Source organism: Mycteria americana, chromosome 4, assembly GCF_035582795.1.
Source record: "Mycteria americana isolate JAX WOST 10 ecotype Jacksonville Zoo and Gardens chromosome 4, USCA_MyAme_1.0, whole genome shotgun sequence".
Taxonomy (NCBI): domain Eukaryota; kingdom Metazoa; phylum Chordata; class Aves; order Ciconiiformes; family Ciconiidae; genus Mycteria; species Mycteria americana.
Window position 1 is genome coordinate 91,202,615 of NC_134368.1, and position 13,427 is coordinate 91,216,041.

General features: G+C 42.8%; 1 protein-coding gene across 3 annotated transcripts in view; it reads left to right on the top strand.

Annotated features, from left to right (window-relative positions):
- Positions 1-509: 509 nt before the first annotated feature.
- Positions 510-13,427, top strand: part of LOC142409603 (alpha-fetoprotein-like) — a 29,841-nt gene continuing 16,923 nt past the window's right edge. For 2 of the 3 annotated variants that reach the window (XM_075501340.1, XM_075501342.1), the window contains exons 1-5: positions 510-630; positions 2,183-2,316; positions 3,807-3,938; positions 8,937-9,055; positions 13,079-13,208. In XM_075501340.1, coding sequence (XP_075357455.1) covers positions 13,116-13,208 — 93 coding nt within the window. In that variant the 5' untranslated portion in view covers positions 510-630; positions 2,183-2,316; positions 3,807-3,938; positions 8,937-9,055; positions 13,079-13,115. Of the gene's footprint in view, positions 631-2,182; positions 2,317-3,774; positions 3,939-8,936; positions 9,056-13,078; positions 13,209-13,427 lie in introns of those variants that run through there. The other variant, XM_075501341.1, reaches the window with a different exon arrangement.

The window sequence follows — 13,427 nt, forward strand, 5'->3', positions numbered from 1 at the left end:
AACATGCCGATGAAACTATTCCTCAGCTCATGTAAAGGAATTGAAATTCTAAATTAACTTTCCAATGATTTGCAGTCCTAAGTGAATGGTGACAGTAGTTCTCACCTCTGCCTCAGCCGTTAAGTGCCAATACACAACAGTATTCAACAAATACTGTCTTCACCACTGACCCCCCCCAAAAAAGGTGGGGTGGAAGAGAGCACAATTCTGATTAAACCAAGTTATATTTTACACTAAGTCTGGTAACCCAGTTCTTAATGCGCCCAATTTCTTACATAGCTGGGCAAAGCAAAAATCTGAATTTACAAGGTCTTATCCAAACTGCTCCCTCTATCTAAATCCCCAACCTATTCTTTTGTCATGCTCCCTATTCGCGAGTGGGGCTTCAGTCTGGGAGCCCTCTCCACCTCTTAGTGGGGATTTACATTTGTATGGTTACTTGTTTACAGATGCTGGTTGGTAACAGCGTACAAATGATTTCATTGCCTCCAATCTTCTTTGTTTCCAAACTCCCCTGTATGGTCTACACTTGCAAATAATCCACAATAATGAAGCAGATACTGTTTATTTCCTTTATTTTCTCCAGTTTTGCTACATGCAAAAATCAGAAAAGATTTGCCTGAGATGCAGGTAAGAACACACATGCTGAATTGCTTTCCTTCTTATGATGTCCTTACGAGCTTTGCAACTGTGTCAATAACTGATTGGAGTTAATTTTGCATAATTTCATAATGAACATGAAGTGAAACACCCTTATTTTCAGCCTACTAGAATACATACAATATGCTAACTATGATGAATTAAACATTACAGTTCGGGGTTTTTTTGGTTTGGGTTCTTCTTGTTGTTGTTGTTGGGGGTTTTTTCCCCCCAAACAGGAGGAATTTGTACTTCTTTAAAGATTCTGATTTCCCATTAAAAAAAAAAAAGAATGAAATTTCAGTGAAAGGTAAGAATCTTTATTTTCAATGAAACTTCTAGACAAAAATGTGTTTAAGTAAAAAAAAGTTCACAGAAATCAACAAAACCCCCAAATAACGTCATTTTAAGTGTCATTTTTCAGCATATGGGAATCCTCATTATCTTGTAAGTTCTAGTAACTGCTTTCTATGTATTGACAATTTTTCAATGAAGGCTAGACAAAAGGCTTCAAATTTACATATAGATACGCATTGCTATATGCGAAGACCTGCCTTGTTTACACACATTCACTTCCAGTGGGACAAATTGAAAACTTCCAACTGATCCAATTTCTTACAGAAGTCTTATAGTGGTGACTTGTATCGAATGTAACCGGAACCCAATCTGATAGTTCTTTATTTTCAGGATCTCCAAAATGAAAAGCCCACCAATGTTTTCCAAATAAACTGGGAATACTTGACTTAATTTGACGCTATTGGCTAAAATACCATGGAGGGGGGTGTGGGGTGTGGAAAAAACCAAAACCAAACCCAACCAACACCAATCCTTGTGTATAGTCCTTGCTGACCTGCACCAGTGATTTCCTGTAACTGTATTAGAAACAGTTGGAGGGTGGGCTTGAGCTTTTCCAGACAAACGCACAGACACTCTGTCACTAGAGAGCGCAGGGGACCTGGAGAAGCCTTTCAGGACGTGGAGTTAACATGCGTGAATGCCTTAGCACCAGGCAGTCAAAGCGTGACATTTCAAAAGAAGATTTCCTTCCCTGCATATTCAAAGAAAAACTTTTTCTTCAGAAACCTCTTCTATATTTTCAGCTTTCAATATTCTCGTAAGAACACCTGTATTTTCCAAGGTTTAATTCTCAATTTCTCTACCCTCCTTTCTTCTCTATTTTCCCAGGAAAAATAACAACTCTCAAAAAGCCTTGAATTTAAGAAAGCGCAAAGAGGAGAAAAATGGTAAGTGCGGGAGTGAGGATTTCTCCATCGTAAAAGTCTTGAAATCTTTGGCTATTGTCATAATTTTATGTACATGTGTATATATATGTTTTTAAATATGGAATGCTGATAACCATTTTTAAATATGGAATGTTGATAACCATTTGGGTCTGAAAACACAAGGAGGCATATGGTGACTTTCATAACTAGTTTGGGCCATTAGCAGACGCAAAAATAAACTTTATTTTCTCAGTAAAATATTGCTTCTTAGAAGCTTTGTGTAGCATTACAATGGCTTTTCAATTTTCTTGTCGTTACAGTTACATTCATTCGGTTGCAAAAAGGTCTGCTTTTCTTTATGCTCCTACCTACACTTGTTCTGGTTGTCGACTACAAGTGTGCAGTTGAAAACTGCTGCAAACAGCCTAGTCCCAGCATTTGCTTAAATATAAAGGTATTGTAGTTTTCTCCATCCAAAAATTTTGGATTTTGGTTTTGTTAAGCACTTCTGTTTGTTGAATTTTTTCATCCTTCAGTGCATTTTTTTCCCCTGCTGCAATGATAAAAAAATAATCAAAACCCTCTAGATCCCAATAATGTCAGACCTAGATAAGAAAATAAGTTTTCAGGGGGTTGTCTCTCTTCCTTGTGAAACGTGCTCACTTTAATAGATAACATGCTCATTATTGTAGCTTGTTCAGATATGGAAAGGAGTCAAGGAATTAAGCAGGGTTCATGAGTACAATTGCAAGATTCTGAAGGAGTTTGGAGAGACAGGTTTCACAACAGACGAAGCGTCCAAACACCATTTAAGAAAGCAACGTGGACAGGCTGTCCCAAAATTTGAAAGTACGGCGGAGAACAGAGATGGGGAATAATCTGCAACTCACATACCATTCTTAAGCAGAAGATTTTCCAGAAGTGTGTGCATGGTTCCGATGCTGCTTTCTGAGTTAAGTTCTTCTGATTTTAATATAGAATAGAACTGAAGCTGAAGCTGTGTCTGCTACTGTAAATGAAGGGAATACCACATACTCCTAATTAGAAATGAATGTTACAGAAGTATCAACTACAGCAGCTAGATTTAACCAGCTTTTGAATCCAGATCCTTCTCTCATGGAGATAGCGTCACGTAATTCCTTATAATACTGCAACACTTAATCTACATTTTGGCAAACTTACTGTATGTAAGAATTATATTTTATCTAAAGCTTTGGTCACTTCAACAGGAAACCTAAGAATTAAATTGCAAGTCTCTCACAGACAACAACAGGTATGTTAGACGTGACAGAATTGTACTTCAGTGCAGTTCTTGTCAATATTGTCAAAAAAACTATCAGGATGACTCGGAGAGCCTGCCCACAAACTGGAAATAATTTTATTTTCTGAGGGAAATGAATACATCTACCTGTCTCCTCCTTTTCCAAACAAAAATTGTGGCCAAGCAGAACTCCAGGGTCTTTTTTTTTTTTCCTATTCTTTTTTTTTTTCCCCCCTCTTAAATCTGTGGCATCTTGGATCGCATTTCTAGTGACTAGTAGGCCTTATAGTTCCCAGTGTTTCCAAACACAACTGACTTCAGGAAGTGGTGTGCAACTGAGAACATGTGTTGAACCAATAGCACAGAGTTCCTTATCAATGTGAGTATCTCGGTTGACTAGATTGAATTCTGTACCCTAGCAGATGTAGGTCTTATTGATGGGCTTAACTGAAAATATCAACATGTACTCAAGAAAATTATTCCACTGCTCCTCCTGCTGTGAAGGAAGAGAGGAAGAAGACAGTTGTGGGAGAAGTAGACATGAAGTGAGACAGAAATAGAGCCACAGGCAGCAGCCGTAGCGTATACCCTTCTGCACATAGCGTACAGTTACAAACTATGCATGATATTGCAAATCAATATGTCAAAAGCTTCAGTAACTAGCGCTAACTCTGCATTTCCAGATTGCTTCTTCATCTCATTAAATGCAACCTCCGGACGACAGAGGGACAAATAAAGAAAACGATCACTGATTTTACCGCTATGATAGACAAATGCTGCAAGCAAACTGATGCTGTGACATACTTGGAGAAGAGGTGTTTCATATCTTTACAAACCACTTGACAACAAAAGCTGACATAGCAAATATCAGTGAATGCATTTAGATCAAGTAATTCAGCCAGCTGGAGTGGCCATTCGTACAGCTAGTTTTGCCATGCGTTTACCCACGGATAAAGTACACCTTTATGTACACACAGACTACTTAATCTGTACATTGCACTGCAAAACATATGTCACACGTGACACATATAAGGTCATTGCCTTGTGACTGATCCACTTCAGGCATCTCACACAGGAAAGTTGAAAATTATAGGAAAAGACAGTACAGGTAAAAGGAGGGGTCAAAAAAAAAAAAAACCAACACAGATGAAGAGCTGAGGTGATTGTGGTCTCAAGTTACATAACCCCTTTTTTTTTTTTTCCAACCTAGACAGCATTCATTGCTTTAACCTTGCTATCTCTGCATGCTATGGCAGAACAACTCAGCAGGGAAACCAGCATTAAAAAACAAAACAAAACGCACCTATGCACAGCAGTTGAGAGTTCTCAAACCACAGTTTCAGAAAGTGTAACTATCAGTCTCTAAATGTAAATTTTGCTCTGAAAGGAAATCAAGAACTTGACAGTATTTCAGACTTACCATACATTTTGGTTACATTTTTCTTATTACCCTGATCCTTCAGTGAGAACTCATTAGCTCCAGCGGAAGTACTCTTTACAAACAATTAAGAAAATTAGTCTCTCTAGAATGGTATGTTCTGTGTCTCCTGACACCAGACTAGTAGGCATAAACCGTATGAGAGGTTGTGCTCAAGGTCCCTCCTGACTCTCGCTCCTATGTTTGTATTCTTCAGTTTGCAAACCTGACAGCCCAAAGTAGCGCCCTGTTAGGAAATGGTATCTAAAGCACTGCACACCACAGCAGCAACGTCCCTCTACTACACATAAATATTCAGACCATCTAGGTTTATAGTTACATGAAAAATTTCTCTACTATACTACCACGTGTAAAACCTATTATCACAAGACAACAGGCCTCAGTCCTAGAAAAAGATGACTGCCAAACAAAATTGTAGAAGAGAAGAAGATTTCAAAACATAGCATAAAGGGCAGGAATGCTCTTGGCTCTTAAAGAGCTCTTTAAGTTTGAGCCTATGGACTAGTCATCTTCCTTGATGCGCCTACTCCTGCAATGTCACTAGTGCTGAAGGTTTTCAAGAGCTTTGACTCACGTAATGAATCAACGCTCTGCCGAGGTGCAGGTTTCGACAAGGCATCCACAAGGTGGATCAGGAGCAGAGATGTCCGTTTTCCAGAACACAGCACACTGTAAGGATGGTTTTTACAAGCTGAAACTGATGCAGTCTTGCATTCGGGGAAATCCAGCTTTCTATGCCCTTTGTCTGTCTTTTTTTTTTTTTTTTGGTGTTACAGTCCCAATTCATGAGCCTCGTTACTCTTGGAAGCTAAGCTCTGCAGCAGGGCTCATCTTGCTTTCTTCAGGTCAGAGGCAGAGAGTGCCCACATTCTGGGCGACTAGCACTAACACGCTTAAGCCTGAACTGCACCTTGGACTTGTGACTCACCAAATTTAGCAAGTGACTTCTTGGTGGTTTACGTAAGCATTAGACTTTTATATCGTCTTTTTGGTTTCTCTCAATTTAGGTTAACAACGCTAATGATGGAAAAGCCTTCTGCTCAGCCCCTACTTTTCTGTTCTTCCCAGGAGTAACAAAGTCACTTAAATTACTTGGTGTCTGACAATCCATGGACTTTTCATATCTTTTTCAATTCTATTTTTTTAAATGGGCAACAAAGAGACACTTCACAAATCTACATTGTTCCAGTTTACTGTTTAATTCTGTAAAGCCAAAATGAACAATTCATGCAATGCAGCAGTGGTTTGATGCGAGAGCAGACGTGGCAGAAAAGAAAGCCATTGCCTCCTTACTCTTCCATTTCCTTTCCTTATAGAACACTGCTATAGGTTTGATAATCAATTGTAGCTAGTTCCCTTGACTCGTTTTTAGCAGGTAGGCCATTTTAGACTCCTGCCACTGTTGGTTTTTTTTTCCCCTACCATGTATTTCTGCCAGGTAGACATACTTGAACACCTCCTTGTATGGGGGGAGCAATTTTATGTACCTTTCCCTCTAAAGACAGACAAGCAAGCGCTTAAGTCTCTAGAAGCCTAAGACATCCTAAGCTTTTCTGATTATACAGACATGCAGAAGCTACAGATATGACTCAGTTGCCTAAAAGTAAGCATCTAATGCCATTTGAGATACCCTAGGTAACCTGCCCAGTCTCCATCTAGTACTCCAGAAGGTCACAGGTCTTTTCTGGGCAAAGTGCCATCCTAGCCAACCCCCACACGGTATTGCAGCTTCCCAATGACATGTCACACTCAGCTTCTGTGTTCAGGGCACTCAACCCTACTGCGTGTGCTTCCATCTTAAACCCAAGAAGCACACACACAGGGTGTGTTAGTCCATGGCAAACGGGAAAATGTGAAAACTGGAAAAGTCAATATTTTTTTTCTTTCTTCCTTTCAAAAAAAAAATCAAGTACAGGCTTTAGCAGAGATGACTACTTATCAGGACTTCACAACTGTTCTTCAAAATTGTTTATGCAACCATAACCTTATTTATTACATGAGCAACCTAAAAGTTGTCCGGAAAAGATGAAGATGGGATAGGAGCCACTGACCCATTGCAGTGTTGGCCTGTTTAGGAAAAAAAGATCATGGGGTAAAATTCCCCTGGGAGACAGGGTCCGTGACTGGAGAAGATGTCTCAACAGACCCTTACAGAAACCCAGCAGAGTGGAAGAACAACTTTCCCCTTGCAAGTGCAAGGCAAAAAGAGCCACTATGTGCACTTGAGCCAAGGGACATCCCCATCCCTTTCACAAAGTGATATGAAATACCAGGCAGCATGGCTTCAAAGGGGGATTTGGACTTCACAGCTGCCTCTGCTCTGTGGGGCCACCGTAAGAGTCGCGCCTGAGAGGTGGGCTGCAAATGGAGTCACCTTAGGAGAACTACCAGTGTAAAAAAACTGACTCAACGAAAGGATGGCTCTGTCAGAAGAGAAAGCCTGGACAAGGCAATGCCAGACGCTTGACTCCAGGAGTCAAGGGAGAATTTGTACTCCCAAAAGAAGAACTCCGCTAGATCCAGAGTGAGCTGGGCAATACTCAATGTCTTGGGAGCAGTGCCTTTCACAAAGCAGCTGCAAGGAATTAATTGGGGCCTTCTCAAGAGTGCATGCATTTGGTTTTGTTACCTGCGGACAGACATATTAAGTTTCCTGCCCTACTCCCAAGTGCTGTGTAAGCACATCACTGCAACCTCAGTTTGCATTGTGTTAAGATAACAGTGATTGTGTTGTATTAAGATAACTTGTTTTGACATTCAGCCATGGTGTTTCACTTGGCTAGACCATCACGCCTACAGGTGCCAGATAAAGACAAGGACAAGTTGTAAATGTCACCCTTTGTACTTTGCTGTGTCCGGTTCAGTTGCCATCAACCCACGGTGGGATTTGGAACATAGATAAAAGTAGGAGTGTTTTGCTTAGGAAGTTAAAGGGAGGGCGGGTTGGGGGTGAAGGATTTTAACTTGAGGAATTTCTTACTTCTTCCATTCCAGATGTTGTGGTTCATCTTATGCTCTCATAATTAGCTGGCATATAGGCTTCGCTTCCCAACAGAGGGCACATTGTGTTGGTAACAAACGTGTATGCAGCAGCCTCTACAAAACATCGCTCCTTTAAAGCTTTCACGTTAAGTACTGGGCTGCAGATCCCCCTCCCAATACCCAGGAACAATGATTACTTCTTTCCTCCCTCTTCGGAGTTGATAACTATTTCAGTCCAGAACCTCCAGAAGGACGTTCATTGCACTGAATACAGAAAGTGGAAGACTCTCTCCTGGAAATGATCCTCACCTAAGGCAGAACAAGGTTATATCCAATGAAACCATTTCATTATGGTGCCAAAGAAAGCATCCTACAGAGCAAAAGCAGACACAGTTCTCTTGATGAAGCCATACCGACACCACCCCTTGAACTACACTGGGACTTGAACTCCCAAATAGAGGTGTCAGTCCTCAAAGTCCAAAACAGGCATCTGTTTTCCCTCCTTTTTTTACTGTCTAAAAAGTTTGCTATAAAAGAGACTGCCTCCGAGGCGAGCAATAGCTCCTGGAGTTACTAGAATGTTTCTTTTCTACTCTATAGAAGTGTGTTTTGCTTTTGACATGGCCCTGGGATCAAGTGGAAGTGGAGGAGCAGGGCAGGGTGGAAATCCGAGTACTGAAATTCACAGGGTACAACTCGGTCCTCGTGTCGCAGAGGTGACCAAATTGCACTTTAGATGGAAGCTGGACACGCTGTACTTGGGAAGACAGGCTGACTGCCTGCTGTACGGAGGAAGCGGGAACAGTGCCATGGAGCTCCACTTCAGCAGGCAGCAGTGGTGGGATGGTTGCTTTTTGCTCTTACGCTCTTGTTGCTTAACAACACGCCTGGGAAAAAGGCACAGCTTCATGCAGCTGAAGCTGGGAGAATAGCCTCGAATATGGATGAAACCTGGATCTTTTCTTAGCAGCTCAGGACTATTTCCCTCAAAAACAGTGCGCCCAGGAATCCTTCACCATGTATAAATAACATATAGACCCGTTAGGGCAATAAGGTGACCTTCTATGGCACATCTGTCACTGGCTGAACCTTTTCAAGGAAACTAGATGGCTCTGTCACCCTGTGACCCACACGGTCTTACACAGCCTGCAGGCATCCTGGGGAGCAGCCATCCCTCTTTCAGCATCCCATCAGTGTCACAGCAAAAAGGAGGGGGAAGAGAAGGGACATGAAGGGAAAGAGAAGTCACAATGCAAGTAAGGTTGTGAGTTTTATGTGAATTTATCTAGCGAAGAGGGCTATAGAGCCTGAAGCAAATGAATATATCCTGTACGTGAAGGTTTAATTTATCAGTTTGTTAACAGGCTTTGTTCTTTCTTGTTTCTCTTCCTAGTACTCCAGAAAAATTAACCAGAATTAAAGAAGCTGAAGACAAGGCAAGATTTCTGGTGCTTGACCTTAGACGCAGTAACACTGAAGGACCGACAGCATGACTGGCAGCCCACTAATCTGGTGAGCATCACGAGCCCCTGTAATGGGCTAGGTCTTACAGCTGCTGCACCAGGACAAGGAAGGAGGGCACGGGTTGCTAGCACTAGGCTTCCTTGGAGCCCCTCTTGGGAGCCATCTGCGTTTGACACTCCGTTGTGTGCCCATTTCTGCCTCCCAAAAGGCAGATCTGTTTAACAGATCCGGACTGTAAAGACAAGTAAAGCTGTCTCCTGTGTTGGCATGCTAAGAGAGCTGCGCTACAAACACCCACACAGAGAAGTCCCCCTGGGACACCCATCAATTTATTTCCAACACTGGGACCACGCAAAGCACCCAGTGCACTTTCCACCCACACGCCGCTCTGACACAGAACACGCAGCAAATGTGTCCTCACAAGCCCAGAGACAAACAGGGTAGACAGAAGCACTGCCAAAGAAGCGGTGGGGAGAGTTGTTTCATTCCCAGCCAAGTGACTCAGAGGAACCAAAGGACAGAGGAATTCATTGCCAACTTACGGCTGCACGTAGGCGTGCGTGGGCACGCTCCCACCTGTGCCGCAAGAGGTTATCCTGTCTCCTGTGCCAACACGCTCATACACCCCCAGGGTGAACACTCCTGAAGACAAGGACTCAAGGAAAAAACGTCAATTCATATCAAACCAAGGGGCCACGCAAAACACCTAGGAGTGACTAAAACAAAGGGAGAAGCCAGACGTCATGCATGAATCTTTTCGTTCCCTCAGGTTAAAAGAGTTTGAATGGGATCCATTTAGCTAGACAAATTATGGTTTGCGTTACACCACGTACATCTTTTCAACATATATCAGTTCTTTTACGTATGTATACATATATACAAACACAGAAATCCACCTCTGTGTGTGTACGCCTGAGTATTCCTTTACTGTCATCTTTTGACACAACTGCTTACAGGAAGGCAGTGAAGAACTGCACCAGCAACCCCTCATTCTCTAACGGTCGTCTTGGATGTTTTTCTTCCCGTTCCGTGAAAAGCCCAAATAGCGTGTGCGATAAGAAAGGACTTATGAGCCTTTACTGAACACAGGAAGCGGCAGGCTCAGTCCTACAAAGACAGAGCTCAATTGGATATGGATACAGCTTTCACGAGCAGCGAAACAGTCATGCTCCGGCTCAACGGAGCAGTAAGTTTAAGCAGGGAGACCTCAGGAGTGAAACATAGGCCTAGAGTATTGAAGGGCCTCGTTACAACAAACCATCTCCCCGGCGTATGATCCAAACCTCATTTTTCTCGGCTGCGCAGATAGGTGGTTTGAATAACGAGGGTTCAATAACCTCTAGGTTAAAGAGACACTCACACTGTGTGGCTTTCTGGGGAGATGGATCCACAGAAGTTACAGAAATGTTAGTAACTTGCACCTTACCTTCATTATTGTTTCCAACTTCTCCCCCCCCCCCCCTTTCTTTTTCATGTTTTATTTAGCCAAGAAACTTCCTAGGGCTCCATCTTCAGATGTTTACAACACTGCAAGCAACATCTCAGTTACCAGCAAAGACTGCTTTGCCAGAAACATGGTAAATTACAAAAAGTTTTTCCTTTACATGCTAACATATTTGCAGTTATTAAAAGAATACTACTTCCCACTGCTATTTCCAGTTCTCCCCTGACCAGCCCATGCCCCAGCTGACCAGCAAAAAAAAAACCCCTAAAACCTGTAACATTGGAATATTTGGCCTAGGTTCTCAGCTAACATAAATTGGGATAATTACATTGCCTTCAGCAGAACCAGTTTACACAAGCTGGGACTGTCACTCTTCCTAATTAGTATACATTTCTTTGAAACGTCATTTGATCACTTCTGGCAACTTAAACCAGCCACTCAGCCAGGGATGAGGGTTTCACAGGGTCATAGAAGAGCACAGCCTCACACACTGAAATAGATGTCAAGGCAACCCACGGAGATGCCTCGCTCCTCTGGGGCGAGGGGGAAAGCGCTGGAAACCGCCAAAGGGCTCCGCAGACTCGATGAGAGGTACCAGAGCTAGAGAACCGCTGATGTCCTACGTACCAGGTGACCCAGTGGCAAACACGCATCAGACCGTGCTGAGGTTAGCTACCTGCAATAGGCTCCCCAGGAGGAGAGGAGATTTCCATTTCCTGAGGAACTCGTAAGGCCTGTGGTGATCTGGGTCCAGAAGAGGGAGAAACAGCAGGAAGGAGGAGGGGGGAAGTCAACTCATGTTTCAGAAATGTTGCTGTATCGTATCTTCTCCAGGCAGAAGACCCCAGTAGCAACACAAGATATATTCAAAAATATATAATCAGATAAAGTCTAGCCAGCTTCCTTTCATGATAGTTCCATCTAAAAACACAAACACAAGCATGAACTATGTTTTCTTTATAGAACGCTTCATAAGTTCCAACATGCCTCTTACCCAGCACATCCTCATACTTGAAGTTACTCACAAGGAAAATAACTCCCAATATCGTATCAGAGCAGCGCAGATTTTCTTAAAGACAAACCTTCTTACTACTTGGGAAGAAGCTGAGTTCTTCCAGGTGCACGAACTTCCTAGGAACATTACTCTTTTTAGAGTGGATGCTCAGGATTTGACAGGAATGATACTGTCCAAGTATAAAGAAAGGATGTAATTGAATCCTATACATGTATTACTGACGTGACCAGAAAATGCCATTGTTGAATTTCAAGAAAAAGAATTAAAGTATTGATACAATCATGAAGAAACCAAGCCAAGCTAAAGGGGGATTCACAAATTCTGCTCTCATGAGTAAGAACAGAAACAAACTAGCTGAGCTCTGGGCACACATTTGCACTTTGTTGGCCTATTTGAGAACAATAATCAATGACCAAAGTCTACCAGGAACACACACCAGCCTAAGACACAGAGACCTTCTGCTAGAATTGGTATCATCACAAAGAAATATCCACTAAAAACTAACTCACCTCTCTGCTGCATAACACACAGAGCAAAGGAGCCCCAAAAGCCTACCTGCCCAGGCATTTCAAGAGTGTACCGAGCATCCCCCACCAACCACCCCCAGCTGAAGGGAATTCACAGCCCCACACCCTGAGGGCCATCAGCTGCTTTTAGCTCTATCTTGACCTTGCAAGACAGTTCTCAGAAGTTCTGGAAACAGCTAGGTCCTCAATAGGTGTAAAACTGAATAGGTCAACACGCTTTCCATACTTTGATGGACAATGGGAACTCTTAATGAGGACCTAAGCTCTTCATTGCATCTCATTTCTAGTGTAGCAACACTCCTTCTTTCCCGTTGAATACTGTACATGCATTTCCCTCCTGCAAATGTGAGTGTTCACTGTAAATAGGCAGATTGCCATCCGAACAGTGGCAAGTATTTTCAAAGGAAAGTGAAAAGTAGTTAACCATCCTGCTGAGCATGGAAAAAGGCAGTGGAGAAATGTCATTTAAAGGATTTTAAATGCAGCAGCCAAGTGCAGCTTCCAGAAATACTTAGGACAACACATTACACATACATCATCTCTGAAACACACTCTTCTGGGCCAAAGAAGAACCTGCTATACAAAACCCCTGACATCAGTGTCTCAGCTGTTTCTGCAGCTCCACCTCAAGTAGCACACCCCCACCCCTTTATTTTTATAGCTTATAGTAACACGGTTGTATTAAGGTGTAATTCTGAAAACGAGAGGATCGATCTGCATCTCTCCCTGCTGCTTCTGGGGAGACGGAAGCAGGAGCACACCGGACGGTCCCCAGGTTGCCCCCGCGGGGCTCTGCTCCGCAGCCCCAACGCGGGATGCTGCTGAGGCCAGGGGGCTGGGGGGGGACCTGCAACGAGCAGACAGGAGGTAGCGCTGGCTCCCGAGAGCGTAAGGGAATCGGCTTTTTGGAAACAGCTGGGTGGGAAAAGCTTCCCCTGATCTGCTCCTGTGGACTTAACGAGGATCATATATGTAGAAATACGGTCCATAACCTCCAGACCTCTTTCTTTCCAGTAGACTTCTCTATTTCCTATGGGCTTTTTAGTTAACACTCTGACAGAGCTTATTTGGGTCTTCCTCAGCAGGTGTGGTTTCACCTGAGATTTCAGATCTCCTGCTCTGATGACCGTGCTCCCATCTTCCCACTCAGAATTTTTCCCTTCATTCTACAATTTTGGAGTGGATTTTGTTTCAAGATTTGGAGCCATTTTGATGGTAATTGTTAATGCTGCAACAATATTGTAGAGGGTACTTACTGCAGCCTTTTCACCATGACACCTTGGGAGCAAGAGATCGCTTGTACAGCAAGGAGGGATGCAAAAATATCAGCTTAAAAGCTGAACTTGGGCTTTTTCAGTCAACAATGTGTTACGAAGGCACACAGCAATCACCTTCTGCACAGCAATCACCTTTGAACAAGTTTCTAAGTAGATG